Source organism: Ascaphus truei, chromosome 11 (assembly GCF_040206685.1).
Source record: "Ascaphus truei isolate aAscTru1 chromosome 11, aAscTru1.hap1, whole genome shotgun sequence".
Classification (NCBI taxonomy): domain Eukaryota; kingdom Metazoa; phylum Chordata; class Amphibia; order Anura; family Ascaphidae; genus Ascaphus; species Ascaphus truei.
Genome location: NC_134493.1, coordinates 32,601,185 through 32,617,920, shown reverse-complemented (window position 1 = coordinate 32,617,920; position 16,736 = coordinate 32,601,185). Strand labels below are relative to the sequence as shown.

Below are 16,736 nucleotides of genomic sequence, written 5' to 3'. Positions count from 1 at the left end.
TGGCCATATGCTACTCTGGTATGCAAAGGAATTTCCTCTGAGTTTTACCCATATCTTGGAATACAGTATGTTGGATAAAACATGAACATATTAAAATATCCGGTTCCTTTGGGTCCAGCAGGTCCAAACTTCCCAGTTCTCAATGTCGGAACTGGGACACCCTATGGTCCAATTTGCGACCTGCTACGACCTGGGAAACCGGAGATACACAAATACACTTAAAACCGTTTTATATTTTAATACACAAAACTCCGCTGTAAATCAAATCACGGTTTTTCACTAAATCCCCATTGAAAGCAACGGGTTCCGCCGCCATAGACTCTCAATGGCAAACCGCCGCCATAGGCGGCTATGGGAATCCCCGCCATAGACTTTCAACGGGGCGATGCCGCCATTGAAGTCAATGGGGGTTTTCCGCCGTAGCCGGTCAATGGGGTTTGGCCGCCATTGAAGTCTATGGGAAAAATCCCGAACTTTCAAGGGGGTCCATACTCCGTCGGGTTGGTCCCAGAGGGTCAAGGATGGTTCTGCAGTGATGCCGGAGCAGTGGCTACAGACACCCCAAACCCTGACTCTGGACACTCCGGAACCGGAGCTATGGAATACCAAATTTCTGCATTTGACACTTAGCCGTTTTCCTGAGCTGTTTCTGCCGCCGCCATTGGAACCTATGGCGCGGCCCGCTCTCCTCGGTTCGACCCTTATCGGGGGTCCAGGATACGGGTACCCGGTTGTGGTCGAGTGGGGGGAGGTCTAGGAACTAGGGACAGAAAGACTTTTATTCCTAGGGGCCCTAGAACTGTTTATTCCCACGCCACTTGTCGTTGAACTTGACTTGTAAGTGATCAAAGCTCTCCTATTGAAAATGTATCCGTTTTGCGGTTAAGCGGTTTGGACGGCAGCCAACTTGTTCCTGGAAAGCTCTCTCGAGGGTTTCTCCATTAAAGTCAATGAGCCCATTGACTTTCAATGGGAAACCGCCGCTCTCCCTCTCGGACGCCATCTGCTGGTCTTCTCAGGAACCGGACTCCCTAGCAAGATTCACCATTAAGAAGCATTGAGCCCTAATGGCGGCCTATGGGAACCTGCAAAATGGTGCCTGAAAAGGCGGGAAAATTACACAAAGGGCTATAATCACTATCCATCTATTAACCCTTGTGCTCCCGGATGGATCCCAGTGTGTGTGGGCTGCAGACCAGACGTTACAATAAAACAGGAAAAAACAGGGGAATACACATGTACATGTCATTACAGGGGTTAAATCACGTTCTGGGTCTTAGCCCAGTTAACCCTTTGACTCCCGGGGGAGGTCAGGGAATGGCCAAATGGGTGTAACCCCTTTAATCCCGGGCCACCCCCTTTCTCCCTCTACAATTGGGTGGGGTGGCGGGGTGATTGGGTGGGGTGGGGGGTGATTGGGTGGGGTGGCGGGGTGATTGGGGGGTGGGGTGATGTGACACTTCTGGTATCCTACCCACACACATTCCCACGCACACCCATGCACACACACAATCTCCCATGCATGCACACACACACACTCTCTCTCCCATGCATGCACACACACACACTCTCCCATGCATGCACACACACACTCTCCCATGCATACACACACACACACACACACACACGCACACGCACACGCACACACACTCTCTCTCCCATGCATGCACACACACACTCTCTCTCCCATGCATGCACACACACACTCTCTCTCCCATGCATGCACACACACACTCTGCCATGCATGCACACATACACACTCTCCCATGCACACACACACACACACACACACACACACACACACACACACACACACACACACACACACACACACATGCATGCGCGCACACACACACACCCATGCATGCACACACACACACACATGCACACACACACACACACACACACACACACACACACACACACACACACTCCCATGCATGCATGCATGCACGCACGCACACACACACACACACACTCTCCCATGCATACACACACACACACACACTCCCATGCATGCATACACACACACACACACACACACACACACTCTCCCATGCATGCACACACACTCCCATGCATGCACACACACACTCTCCCATACACACACACACGACAGGGGGAAGAAGAGGAAAAGCCGCGCGACCGAGCACCACCACCACTGCCCCGCTCGCCCCCCCCGCGACCATCTCCCGCCCTGCGCGGACAGCCACGGGGCCGTGGGGAAGCGGAGACCAAGTAGGTAAGGGGGGAACACCCCCGCTACCATCTCCAGCCCCGCGCAGGGATCGGGGGAAGCGGGAAGTGGCGCGGGAAGCCGGGGTAAGCGGGGAACACCTCCACTACCCGCCCCCCAAGGGTATCGCGGGGAACACCCCCACTACCATCACCCGCCCCCCAAGGGTATCTCGGGAAGCCGGGGTAAGCGGGGAACACCCCCACTACCATCACCCGCCCCCCAAGGGTATCGCGGGAAGCCGGGGTAAGCGGGGAACACCCCCACTACCATCACCCGGGGATCGGGGGAAGCGGGACGCCGGGGGGGGGGGGGAGAAGGGAGGGGGACACCTCCGCCCCGCGCGGGAAGCCGGGGTAAGCGGGGAACACCCACACTACCATCACCCGGGGATCGGGGGAAGCGGGAAGTGCCGCGGGAAGCCGGGGGGGGAGAAGGGGGGACACACCGCCCCGCGCGGGAAGCCGGGGTAAGCGGGGAACACCCCCACTACCATCACCCGGGGATCGGGGGAAGCGGGAAGCCGGGGGGGGGGGAGAAGTGAGGGGGACACCTCCGCCCCGCGCGGGAAGCCGGGGTAAGCGGGGAACACCCCCACTACCATCACCCTGGGATCGGGGGAAGCGGGAAGTGGCGCGGGAAGCCGGGGGGGGAGAAGGGGGAGGACACTGCCCCGCGCGGGAAGCCAGGGTAAGCGGGGGCCGGGGAGAGAAGGGGGAACACCTACGCTACCATATCCAGCCACGCGCGGGTATCGGGGGGGGGGAGTAAGGGGGAACTGCAGGAGGCAGGGAAGGAGCAGAGGGGCCGCAGGATGGAGGATTGGAGAGTACTTACTCTCGTACTCTCCAACAGATCTCCGGCCAGAAAAAATGGCCGTTCGTTGGGGGCGGGCTCATATAGAGCCTGGCCGCGCGCCCACAAAGCCTGGGAGCGCGCGCCAATCAGCAATCAGGTAGGGGGAGTTTTTTTTTTTTGTTTCAGGCAGCGCGAACAGGGAAATTTAAAAAAACAAACACGTGTGCTGCTTGGGCCAATATTTACTCGCCCGGAGGTTAAATCCACACGCCCCGGGCGTGTAAATGTATAGGATTGTCGAACACTGTGTATGTGTGTATATATATATATATATATATATATATATATATATACACACACACACAAATACATGTGTCCATAAATTATTCACCCTATTATAAGCCCTAATAAATTCCTTATTTTAATCTTAAAACAGCTTTCGGCAATTAATAACACAACTCAAGAAATGTTTGCTTTAATTAAGTAGACTACCACAGTCCAGTCAACACTTCAGTAAACCAGAATTCAGTAAACTTCCACGTGATCCCCATTAGTAGCACGCAGAACATCAAGGCGATAGATGATTTAGTTCCAAACATTAAGAAGCATGTCTTGCATGATGGTAGCTAATGTCTCTTCAATCCGGTGTCATTAATTACAGCAAACCATTTTAAGATATGGGTGACCTTGGGCAAGTCACTTTATCTCCCTGTGTCTCAGGCACCAAAAACATAGCTGGTAAGCTCCATGGGCCAGGGCCCTGTGCCTGCAAAATGTCTCTGTAAAGTGCTACGTAAAACTAGCAGCGCTATACAAGAACATGCTATTAATATTATTATTACTAAGATAGCTCCTATAATAATGAATGTATTAAGGCTTATAATGGGGTGAATAATTTATGGACACCCTGTATATTACCCAAAAGTATATGGTACCAGATTTGGGCAAAGAAAAATATCAATCCCCAGATGGGACCCCTTAAACATGTCACTAGAATTATGGTTAATTTTGGTGCTATTAGAGATTTCTCCTTTAAACTGCATGTCACCAGCTGTCCCGAAAATGTCAATGACATTCAAGGCGGACTGATATTAATAACATTATAATAAAAATGTCCTATATAGACTTATCGTCATTTTTGTATTATCACAGTATTACTATTATATCGGTATATTGCCCAACTCTATTTACACATTTTAAAATCTTTTAGGTCTCAGTGATCCCTTCGTTATCATCGAGCTTTGTCCGCAGCACGTATTCCCACTCGTAAAAGGTCAGCGGACACAAGTGAAAGCCAAGACTCTGCACCCCGTGTACGACGAGCTGTTCTTTTTGTAAGTACCCCGAGAAATGTGCACACCTGCCCCGAAGGCAAACACGAGCCTTCCTGGCTGGCATCAACCATTTCCTAGTGTGTGCACCTGAACATACGGCTGCACATATAAATCATTTGTCAACCTTGTAAAACAGAGGGTTTTTATTGCTCGAAGTGTATTCAATATCTAGGACCAAAGATATTTAATTAGTTATGTTATCTTAATATCAAGTTTATCGTTGATCAATGGTAGAGAAATATTTGTGTATTTAGCATTAAAGCAACCATCTGCTTTAATGCTAAATACACAAATATTTCTCTGCTATTGGTCAATGATAAACTTGATATTAAGGTAACATATCTCCCCTCCCCTCCTTTCCCTCTCCCCCTACCTGTCTATGTCTTGTTGTCTCCCCTTCCCCGTGTCTGTTACATGTGGTATGTCCGATGTAGAGTCTGTCCAACAGGACAGTGTAACGCAATGTTATTGGTGTGATATCTATTTGAAAATCAATAAACAGAAAGTTGAAATAAAATTAAAAAAAGCAAGCATCTGCCAGCTTAGTTTAGACCTCTCCTCGTCACTTACCTCACTCTCCCCCCCACCCCCCCCAATTATTTTTCAGCGATGAAATCGGGGGGGTTCTCCTGAGATGGAGTTATTTTTAGCTCCAGGACTCCCTGGTCCCGAGAACCCTACCGGTGTAATTACAGATGTTAAAGCTGTTGTTAAAATGATATATAAGATGTTCAAAATAGCCACCACAATGCACAGTTCCAGTGGGCCAATAGGAAGCTGCCATGTCATCAGGTGTACTTTCCTATCAGAGGGCCGTTTAAATAGCCAGGATGTAACACTGGTAAGTGTCTGGGGAACCAGGTGATACCCAGAACCCAAAATAGCCTGGTTCAACTCTGGAGAACACCCGGTTCCAGCGCTGTCAAATATGGTGTGAATGTGGTGGGATCGCTGCTTTAAAGATGCCTCTGATGTTTGCAGCTGATAATCTCCATGCATTTGTGCGCACCAAGAAGACGCGCCTATTGTTCACATACTGTACACAGTACTCGCCATGAATTGCATCAGCGGCAAAATGCAAATGTGTGCATTCCTTCCAAACCCCCATTAATACGCCACGTCCCTATCTCGCAAAGGGAAGAACCGCACTGTGTGACCTTTATCCTGATTAATCAATCTACCACAGGATGCGGCCTGGTCCTGGGGCACAGCATGCTTATAAGTATACCGCTGGTTTTTACATGCTCCGCCATTGCCATCTTGTTATATGTTCACTGCTACGGTCATTTTTTTCTTCTTGCTTCTTGTAGGATCTGTGCATCGGACACTATTAACACAGTGTATAGGCCATCAATGGTTTATTAGGTTCCAGACCTTATGATACAATTTTCTTCACCGCGTAAGATTATTACATCTCATACCTGGCACTTCTTATGGAAGATCAATCATTTTCTGGCCGTCATTCTGTTGCAATGTTTTGATCTGATCATATGTGCTTCAACGGACACTGTCTTGCGCTCCCCATACTGCCTGCTGATGCCAGAATCCCGCATCTCCCGAGACATTAAGAGATGTATGTCTCTAATAAATCCCGTCCACGGGAGCATTTCCGAAACTTGTTACATAAAGATTGGTTATCTAATTACTAATCTACTTTGTCCTTAAAAGTGACTCCAGTCCCTTAGGAGCATTTAAAGCAGTAATCCGCGGTGATTGTTGCTTTTAATTAATTTCATTTTATTTTACTACCCTTGTACTTCCCCGCTGCTAATCCGCGTACCCCCCGACATCCAGGATCTGTGTCCCGGGTGGAAACACAATAGCTCTGGGGTCAAGGGTCACTTTCGCAGCCAATAGGAAGCCGAGACATCATTCGGACGTGACATCATTGATTTTTTTTGGTAGCTTGGTGGCCATGGTTGCAGTTTCTTGATGTTTTCTCAAAGTGCCGGGTTACAGTGAGCTAGAGAAACACCGGGCTCATTGTGCTGGATTCAGACTCCAAAAATGCTTCTGTTTCCCAAGTATCTATACTTTACTTTACGTTCTCAATGGGAATGGGACATTTGGTTACAGCCGTCCCGCCGCGGCCAACTCCCTGCTGGCGTTTAGCCGCAGGAGAACCCTCCATTGCAGCCGCTCTGCCACCGGCCTCTGACGGGAAGGTAAGTTTTAGAGGGTTAACGTTAGGGGTTTTAATGGTTAAGGTAGGGGGTTAATTTTATGGGGGTTTTAGTGGTAAGGGCTTAGGGTAAGGGTTTTTATGGTAGGGGGGTAAAGGTTCTTAGGGTATGGTGTGGCGTTAGTATTAGGGATTAACATTAGGGCGTTTTAGGGTAAGGGGTTACATTTAGGGGTTTTAGTGGTTAGGGCACAAGGTTAACTTTAGGAGTTTTAGCTGTAAGAGCTTAGGGTAAAGGGATTTTAAGGTAGGGTGCCCAAAGTGGTAGTACCGCGCACAGCAGACAGTGAGCAGGGTCAGAGGAATAAAAAATCAATTTATTGAAAAAACAATTAGTGTTACACCCTCCATTTTTTAAATTTTTTTTTTCAATAAATGGATTTTTTATTCCTCTGGCCCTGCGCTCTGCGCTGTACTACCACTCTGGGCATTCCTGGACTCTACATCAGCTGCACGCCTGAGGAGACATTACGAGGGGAGATACCGCGAGTCATTTCATGGTTGTCTTGAGGACTATCCCAATGAGGAGGGGAAGGGTGTAGGTTATGTACCATTCACCACCTTCCGGGAATAATTGTTCTGCATCAAGAAATCTCCATTGATAAACCACCTCGACCTGGTTTTCCACTAAAAACTTCTCTCTCTCTGATTTCTCCATTTCCCCCTTTCCTCCCTCTGACCATCACCTCATCTCATTCTCTATCTCGCTTCTCCACCTCTATCTACCACCCCGGTTTTGCAGAAACCTATGCTCTATTCACTTACTTGACTTTGAGTCCACTTTACACTCTCCCTCTCCTCTTTCAGCTCTGCTACAGACCCTGACAAACTGGTCAGGAACTACAACTCTGCCTTGCCCTCCTCTCTTGATCTACATGCCCCGCTTTCTCTCTGCCGCCTTCCCCTTCTAACCCTAGACCCTGGCTAAATTCCCAAACACGCATGCTGCGTTCCTCCACTCGTTCCTCTGAACGCCTCTGGAGGAAATCTCATACTCTCGCAGACTTCCTTCACTACAAATTTATGCTATCCTGTTTCAACTCTGCCCTCTCGCAAGCTAAACAAGCCTACTTTTCTTCACTAATCAACATGCACAAGTCTAACCCACGCCGACTGTTCTCTGTCTTTGATACTCTACTCAAACCACCCTCGGTTGCCTCTCCTACCTCCATTTCCGCTCAGTACTTTGCTGACTATTTTAAGGAAAAGGTGGAATCCATACGTTAGAACATCCTCTCTGTTTCTTCCTCCCATCCTACACCTCTTCCTAACTCTCCTCCTGCCTTCCTTGACTCTTTCCACTGTCTCAGAGGAGGATGTGTCCCTGTTGATCGTCTCTTCTCCCTCTACCACTTGCTCTCTTGACCCCATTCCCTCCCATCTCCCAAAACCTCTTGGTCCTACTATAATCTCTACGCTCACACACATTTTTAACTCCTCCCTCTGCTCTGGAACCTTTCCATCCTCCTTCAAACATGCAAACATGTCTCCCTCCTGCCTTTTGCCTCTAAACTCCTTGAACGTCTTGTATTCTCTCGCTTGCTCCATTTTCTCAACACCTATTCTCGCCTGGACCCTCTACAATCTGGATTCCGCACTGCTCACTCCATGGAAACAGCCCTCACTGAAATAACTGACGACCTCCATGCTGCCAAAGACAGAGGTCATTACACTCTGCTCATATTACTCGACCTCTCTACAGCATTTGACACCGTGGACCACCCTCTTCTCCTTCACATTCTCCATACTCTTGGTATTCGAAACAAAGCTCTATCCTGGATCTCATCCTACCTATCCCATCGTACTTTCAGTGTCTCTTCTGCTAACACCTCCTCCTCTATTGATCTCTCTGTGGGGTTACCCCAGGGCTCTGTACTGGGACCTCTTCTCTTTTCTCTGTACACACTCTCTGTAGGTGACCTAATAACATCTTTTGGGTTTAAATATCACCTCTATGCTGACGACACACAAATTTACCTTTCAACCCCTGACCTTACACCTGCTGTACAGACCAAAGTTTCTGAATGTCTCACTGCTATATCATCCTGGATGGCCCTCTGCCGCCTTAAACTCAACATGGCTAAAACAGAGCTCCTCATACTTCCTCCCAAACCTGGCCCTACTACCTCCTTTCACATTACTGTTGGAACTACGATCATTCACCCTGTAGAAAAAACAAATAGGTAGCGCTATATCCCACAGTGAGCTGGCAGCCTATGATATAACCCTGACCCCTAGTCAGGCTACGGAAGTGGAAAAAAAGTTATATCAGTGGCGCTCAACACTGTATTGATTAAAACAATTCTAATAGATAATATAGAATATACAACCAGAGCCACGGAAATTTCCCGTCCGATTGGATGCTCCACGTGGTATGGGTGAACATGTAAATATACAAAGAAATCAAATCCTAGCATAATACTGTAAAACATACACATACATAAACAAACAACACTTAACAGACGCTGAGAACAACAGGTATCTAATCACAATGGCATTTACTTGTCCCTGCCCATAAGAGACTCCTTGTCTGAGCCCAGGTGTTTACAACAGCAGCAGCAGCAGCAGCTATCCATAAGAGAGGATACTCTTTGAATTATCCATTGCCTGATTACATCTTGTTTTCGGTAAGCAGGTACCCCCACCCGAGTTGGAGATCTTGCCTGAACCTTATATATGTTTTTATGTACTATTTTATGTGTAATAAGTGTATTTTATGATATTAATGATATGCCATATTAAATGCCATTGTGATTAGATACCTGTTGTTCTCAGCGTCTGTTAAGTGTTGTTTGTTTATGTATGTGTATGTTTTACAGTATTATGCTATGATTTGATTTCTTTGTATATTTACATGTTCACCCATACCACGTGGAGCATCCAACCGGACGGGCAATTTCCGTGGCTCTGGTTGTATATTCTAGATTATCTATTAGAATTGTTTTAATCAATACAGTGTTGAGCGCCACTGATATAACTTTTTTTCCTCATTCACCCTGTAGCCCAAACACGCTGCCTAGGGGTCACACTCGACTCCTCTCTCATATTCGCCCCTCACATTCAAAACATATCTAAAACCTGTCGCTTTTTCCTCCGCAATATAACAAAGATACGCCCTTTCCTCTGTTGCTCGACTGCTAAAACTCTGACTCAGGCCCTCATTCTCTCCCGTCTTTATTACTGTAACCTCCTGCTGTCCGGCCTTCCTGCCTCTCACCTGTCTCCCCTACAATCTATCCTAAACGCTGCTGCCAGAATCACTCTGCTCTTTCCTAGATCTGTCTCAGCATCTCCCCTCGTGAAATTCCTCTCCTGGCTTCCGATCAAATCCCGCATCTCACACTCCATTCTTCTCCTCACTTTTAAAGCTTTACATTCTTCTGCTCCTCCTTACAGCTCAGCCCTAATTTCTCATTATGCACCACCCAGACTCTTGCGTTCTTCTCAAGGATGTCTTCTTTCTACCCCCTTTGTATCTAAAGCCCTCTCCCGCCTTAAACCTTTTTCACTGACTGCCCCACACCTCTGGAATGCCCTTCCCCTCAGTACCCGACTAGCACCCTCTCTATCCACCTTTAAGACCCACCTTAAGACACACTTGCTTAAACAAGCATATGAATAGCACTGTGGATATTCTGAACACATAATTGTACAGGGAGAGGGGGGTTGGCCCGGTATTAAAGGGGTTGCACCTCATATGGCCACCCCATGACCTCACCAGGGAGGCAAGGGGTTAACTGGACTGCGGTCCAGGAATGTGGCTTACACCTTGTCATGTTAGGAAACTGTATGTTCCCCTGTTCCCATGTTTCATTATAATCCTGTATTTTATTGTTTTAAAGTGCATTTCTGTATCTCCAGTTCTGGAGGTCACAGAGAGTTGATATTTGGCCAATATGTGGAGTCACTGTAGGCATTAAAAACTGGCAAATTTCAACCCACTGAGCCCACCAGAATGGAACTTATTAATATGTGTAGATATTAACGAGTATATGTATGGTATTTTGGATCTGCTCTGAAAAATGCAGACTCCATCTGCTATGCTAAATAGGTCAGGAAGGGCAGCCGGATGATTGAGCCTAAGTACTAATCAACAGACCAAGTACTAATCAACAAGACTCTGCCACTCTAATTGTTACCTGAGGGCAGAGAATCATCAAACTGGAGTGGTTTGTAAGTGTTATGTCTACACCTACAAACAATGCAGATACTTCATTTGGTAGACTGGTCGTTGCCCCTGATTTAATTATGGGGCTACCCATAGAGTCCCAGTACACATGGGCTAATTAGCTGGGGGGCATGGGTTAATCTGTGTCTCCACGTTAGGGATTGGATACAGATAATTGTTCAGCAATAGTCTGTATTCAATGTTAAGAATAGGGTTACACAGGTATATAAACTGTGTCAACCCTACAGTTTTTAGTTGTGCTTCTGATTCCACCTGGAATGTCACGGATTGCTGGAGAATTGCTAGCTGATACTTCTCCATTCCCCAACCCTAAGTAAGTGTTACCTTCTTGTCTGTTAATTGTACTATATTGCTGTGTTCACCTTTTTTAAGGAATAAATTATATTTTATTATATCTAAGCCTCGTTCAGTTCAACCCAGATATTTGGTGTTCATTATATCTTGTCATAAGCTACCGTGACAAGCTCTATAATTAACTGGTGGCAGCGGCGGGATTGAACTGAACCTATATTACAGTGTTCTGTGGGACTCTGTCATATAGTGGGAACTCGAGAGTAATTGCGAGTTCCTGGGACTAAAGATATTGAACACACAGTAGTGCAACAGTTAACATAAGTTGTAACACCACCTCACTGCTGCGACCGTGAACCATGAGCGAGGCTGAAGGCTCATCCAACATGAGGACCCGAGCTCAGCTGAAGGACAAGTGCCGTGAATATGGACTGCCCTATGAGAACCAGGAGGTCGCAGACATGGTTGATGCAATCGGTGACTATGAAGCCCGGCTTGCAGAGCCTCAGGATACGACTCAGCTTGCCCTTGTACAGCCACCCGGAGATCAGGGAAGGAACCCAGTGCCGGGGCAGCAGAATCTCGGGAGGGAACGAGTGCACCTCCCGGGAGCAGTGCAACAGGAGGGGTACCGGTTGCTGCGGCTACCAGTCCGTTCACCCCTGAAATGTTGGCACTGATTACTGCGTGGGGAGACAGAGGGACACCGGAGGAGCGGCTGCAGTTTATCACTATGGCAGTGAACAGACCCGCTTATTGCGCCCCTGTCCAACCCAACCAAGATGAACTCAAACTGGACCAGCACAGCCTCACCAAGTTCGTGAAAGGTACTGATCAGATCGACAGTTTTCTAAAGAACTTTGAGACACAGTGTTGGGGTACAAAGTGACCAGCTTAGGGAGGCAGTGAAGACAGACCCTACCCTGGCTGGCGTGAGACTTCAGGTGTCCGAATCTCAGGCAGGGGAAGGCACTGAGCACTGCCTATAGTATAAGGGACTCCTGTATAGAGAAGAAGGGAACCCAGGGATAGAGGAGGGATTGACCGGTAAGCGACAGCTAGTAGTGCCCCAGGGGTACCGACAGCAACTGTTACGGGTGGCTCACTCTATTCCGTTAGCGGGACATCAGGGGGTCAACAGAACGCGAGCACGGTTATTACAGCGTTACTACTGGCCGGGGGCATCTCGAGATGTGGGCAATTTCTGCCACTCTTGTGATGCCTGCCAGCGAGTGGGTAAGGCGGGCGACCGTGTGAAGGGACCCCTGAAACCCCTACCGATAATAGGGGAACCCTTTCAGAAAGTAGCGATGGACCTTGTAGGACCCCTTATGATTCCTAGCAGGTCAGGGAAGCGCTACATCCTCACGGTGGTGGATTTTGCCACCCGGTACCCTGAGGCGGTAGCGCTTGGCACCATAGATGCCAAGACAGTGGCAGCAGCTTTGCTGAACATTTTTTCTAGGGTAGGTTTCCCTAGTGAGGTCCTAACCGATCAGGGGTCGCAGTTCATGAGTGAACTGTTACATTGTCTCTGGGATGCCTGCGGTGTACAGCACCGGCGCACTACCCCTTACCATCCCCAGACAAACGGATTATGTGAGAGATTTAACGGTACCCTGAAGCAGATGTTTCGGACCTTTATAGAGGCGGAGGGTAAAGACTGGGAGATTCATTTACAGTACTTGCTCTTTGCCTACCGAGAGGTACCGCAGGAATCTACAGGCTTCTCCCCCTTCGAGCTACTATATGGCCGCAGGGTACGTGGACCTCTGGACCTATTCCGTGAGGGATGGGAAGGGGAGGCTACTGCTACTGATGCTTCAGTGATCCAGTATGTAGTAGATCTCCGAGACCGGTTACAGATGCTCATGGGGGTGGCCCAGGACCACCTCAGGGCTGCTCAGACCAAGCAAAAGCAATGGTATGACCGGAATGCCCGTAGCAGGGAATTCATCCCAGGACAGCAGGTGCTTGTTCTCAAACCCACTCGGGAGAACAAGTTGATGGCTGCCTGGTCGGGACCGTACCCGGTTATCCGAAAGGTGAATGAGTACAACTACGTTGTACAGGTAGAGCCTGAGAGGCATAAGACATATCACGTCAATATGCTGAAAGAATACAGAGCACCGAGTATGGGAGCAGTAATGGCCATTTGTAGCCCACTGCTGGAGGATCCGGCGAGCAATGCTCTGCCTGATCTCCTAGGGGAGGCTAGGCAGGGAAACACTGTGGAGCAGGTCGAGATAGGGGCACAGTTGAGTGCTAGGCAGCAGGTAGAAGCCAGGGACATGCTAGCTAAGTATAGGGCCCTCTTCACTGACATGCCAGGGACCACACATCTCACAAAACACCCAGTGCACACAGGGGATCTGCAGCCTCTGCATAAGCACGCTTATAGAGTGTCAGCAGAGGTCAAGACCAGTATGGAAAGGGAGATAGAGGAGCTGCTGACCCTAGGGGTAATTACTCCGTCCCAGAGTCCTTGGGCAAGCCCGGTAGTTCTAGTCCCTAAGAAGGACAAGACCACCCGGTTTTGTGTGGACTACCGCTTGCTCAACGCTGGGACGATGTCAGATGCCTACCCCATGCCCCGCATGGATGAGTTACTGGATGAACTCGGGGGGGCAAGATATCTGACCACTATGGATTTGAGCAAAGGCTATTGGCAAATCCCACTGACCCTGGAGGCTAGGGAGAAGTCAGCATTCATCACTCCAAGTGGCCTCTATGAGTTTTTAGTGATGCCATTTGGGATGAAGAATGCCCCGGCTACCTTCCAACGCCTGGTCAATAGGTTACTGGAAGGGATGCAGAGCTATGCCAGGGCTTACTTAGATGACATTGCTGTCTTTAGTAATTCCTGGTACTCCCATTTAGGACATGTAGCTGCGGTGCTGGATAGGATCAGGGAGGCTGGGCGTACCTTGAAACCCACTAAGTGTATGGTAGGGGTGGCAGAGGTCCTGTACTTAGGGCACAGGGTGGGTGGAGGGCACCTCAAACCAGAGCCAGCCAAGGTAGAAGCCATAGTTCAGTGGCCTGTTCCAAAAACCAAGAAACAGGTCATGGCATTTTTGGGCACCGCAGGGTACTATAGGAAGTTTGTCCCACAGTACAGCGCCGTGGCCAAACCCCTGACTGATTTGACTAAGAAGCAACTGGATGTGATTATCACCTGGACTCCTGCCTGTGAAACTGCTTTCCAGGCATTGAAAACTGCGCTCCCCATACTGGCTGCCCCAAACTATACCAAACATTTCCTCATACAGACTGATGCCTCGGACTATGGCATTGGGGCTGTGTTGAGCCAAGTGGGGGACGATGGTAGAGAGCACCCTGTGGTGTACCTCAGCCGAAAACTACTTCCCAGAGAGGTGGCCTATGCCACCATTGAGAAAGAGTGCTTGGCCATTGTGTGGGCACTCAAAAAACTCCAGCCCTATGTGTATGGAAGGGCTTTCACGGTCCTCACAGACCACAACCCCCTGAGTTGGCTGCAGAGGGCATCAGGGGAGAATGCCAAGTTGCTAAGGTGGAGCTTGGCCTTGCAAGAGTTTGAATTTACTATTCAGCACAAAAAGGGTAGTGAAAACAGCAATGCTGATGGACTTTCACGTCAGGACTATCCCTCTGAGACTGAGTTCGTAGCAGTTTCCCACTCCCCGTTAGGGCCATTGCCACAGGTCACCCATTAAGAAGGGGAGGTGTAGAGAGAGAAAGGGGGTGGCCCGGTATTAAAGGGGTTGCACCCCATATGGCCATCCCCTGACCTCACCAGAGAGGCAAGGGGTTAACTGGACTGCGGTCCAGGAATGTGGCTTACACCTTGTCATGTCAGGAAACTGTATTATGGGGCTACCCATAGAGTCCCAGTACACATGGGCTAATTAGCTGGGGGGCATGGGTTAATCTGTGTCTCCACGTTAGGGATTGGATACAGATAATTGTTCACCAATAGTCTGTATTAAATGTTAAGAATAGGGTTACACAGGTATATAAACTGTCAAACCTACAGTTTTTAGTTCTTCTTCTGATACCATCTTGAATGTCACTGGATTGCTGGAGAATTGCTAGCTGATACTTCTCCATTCCCCAACCATAAGTAAGTGTTACCTTCTTGTCTGTTAATTGTACTATATTGCTGTGTTCACCTTTTTAAGGAATAAATTATATTTTATTATATCTAAGCCTCGTTCAGTTCAACCCAGATATTTGGTGTTCATTATATCTTGTCATAAGCTACCGTGACAATGATACATAAAGCTTGGCCCCCTGCAGACGCACTTACCAGAACTCCCTCCTACTGTCTCTGTACGTTCTCCCTACCTACCAATTAGACTGTAAGCTCCTCGGGGCAGGGACGCCTCTTCCTTAATGTTACTTTTATGTCTAAAGCACTTATTCCCATGATCTGTTATTTATATTATCTGTTATTTATTCGATTACCACATGTATTACTACTGTGAAGCGCTATGTACATTAATGGCGCTATATAAATAAAGACATACAATACAATACACTGACATTATTATACATTGGATTCATGCGCCCCACATGTCTATGTTCTCCTATTTATCTTACATGAGCATAATCAGAATTGGGACCTAGTACTTGAGCACCAGGACCCCTGACACACATACCCTTCTAGGGTAGGGTGTAGCGATAGTGTTAAGGGTTAACATTAGGGGGTTTTAGGGTAAGGTTAGTGACGTACCTAAGCAGCTGACGGCGAGGTGAGTTGCGGTGAAACGCCGGCGGTCATTTGGACGCAGTGTAACAGCCACGACCAAATGTCGCAGGCCACATGTCAATGCCCACTGGAAGTACCAGGCACATCCCTGGCCAACGCAGGTATTCTTGGGGACGCCAAAGGAGGGCCCGGCCCGCTCAAAACTAGGGGCCCGACCCCACAAACGTTAATAATCATACCACGCACATGGGTTAAAAATATATGTTTTTTCCCTTTCAAACTTTCAATAACCCCTTCAACACTCAAGGGGTTAAAATATTGTGTAAAAGAACCAGATGCAGGACTAGCATAGCTGTTTGTGGCATCTGTCTTTCGAACAGCATTTAGGGATATATTTACTAAGTGGTGCTAAGACATTAGCCACCTTGAGTGCCATTCACCAGGATGGGCTGTAATATGCATTATGGCATAGCACCGCATGGCGAATATGGCCTTTAGGAAGGCGTCTCTTTTTTAAAGCCTGGTTTTGAAAACCTGAGTTTGTAAGTAGAGGTATAATTTCTGCCTAACAATGGGGGATTAATGTGCGCACCTTATAATCTCTGGTATAGGATAGCGTCAAAACCCAATACTTACAGATGTTTTATTTTTATTTTCCTACAAGCACTTTGCAGAAGGTCCCTCAGGCGGACAGCTGGCACATCTGTAACATTCCCCATCCTGCAGGCATTTGTGTGCATCATTCTGCAGATAGTGTGGAGTTGGTGATATAAGGCTTTGCTTAGGGGTGAAACATCCCACATTGCACGGCCCCTTCAGTATAAGGCTTTGCTTAGGGGTGAAACATCCCACATTGCACGGCCCCCTCAGTATAAGGCTTTGCTTAGGGGTGAAACATCCCACATTGCACAGCCCCTTCAGTATAAGGCTTTGCTTAGGGGTGAAACATCCCACATTGCACGGCTCCCTCAGTATAAGGCTTTGCTTAGGGGTGTAACATCCCGCATTGCACG

The 16,736-nt window shown here is 48.2% G+C and overlaps 1 protein-coding gene across 2 annotated transcripts in view; it reads left to right on the top strand.

The window, feature by feature from the left end:
* The window catches only part of BAIAP3 (BAI1 associated protein 3), a 248,888-nt gene that overhangs the window by 208,740 nt on the left and 23,412 nt on the right, over positions 1-16,736 (top strand). For both annotated transcript variants that reach the window (XM_075565524.1, XM_075565523.1), the window contains exon 32: positions 4,245-4,368. In XM_075565524.1, coding sequence (XP_075421639.1) covers positions 4,245-4,368 — 124 coding nt within the window. The remainder of the gene's footprint in view (positions 1-4,244; positions 4,369-16,736) is intronic.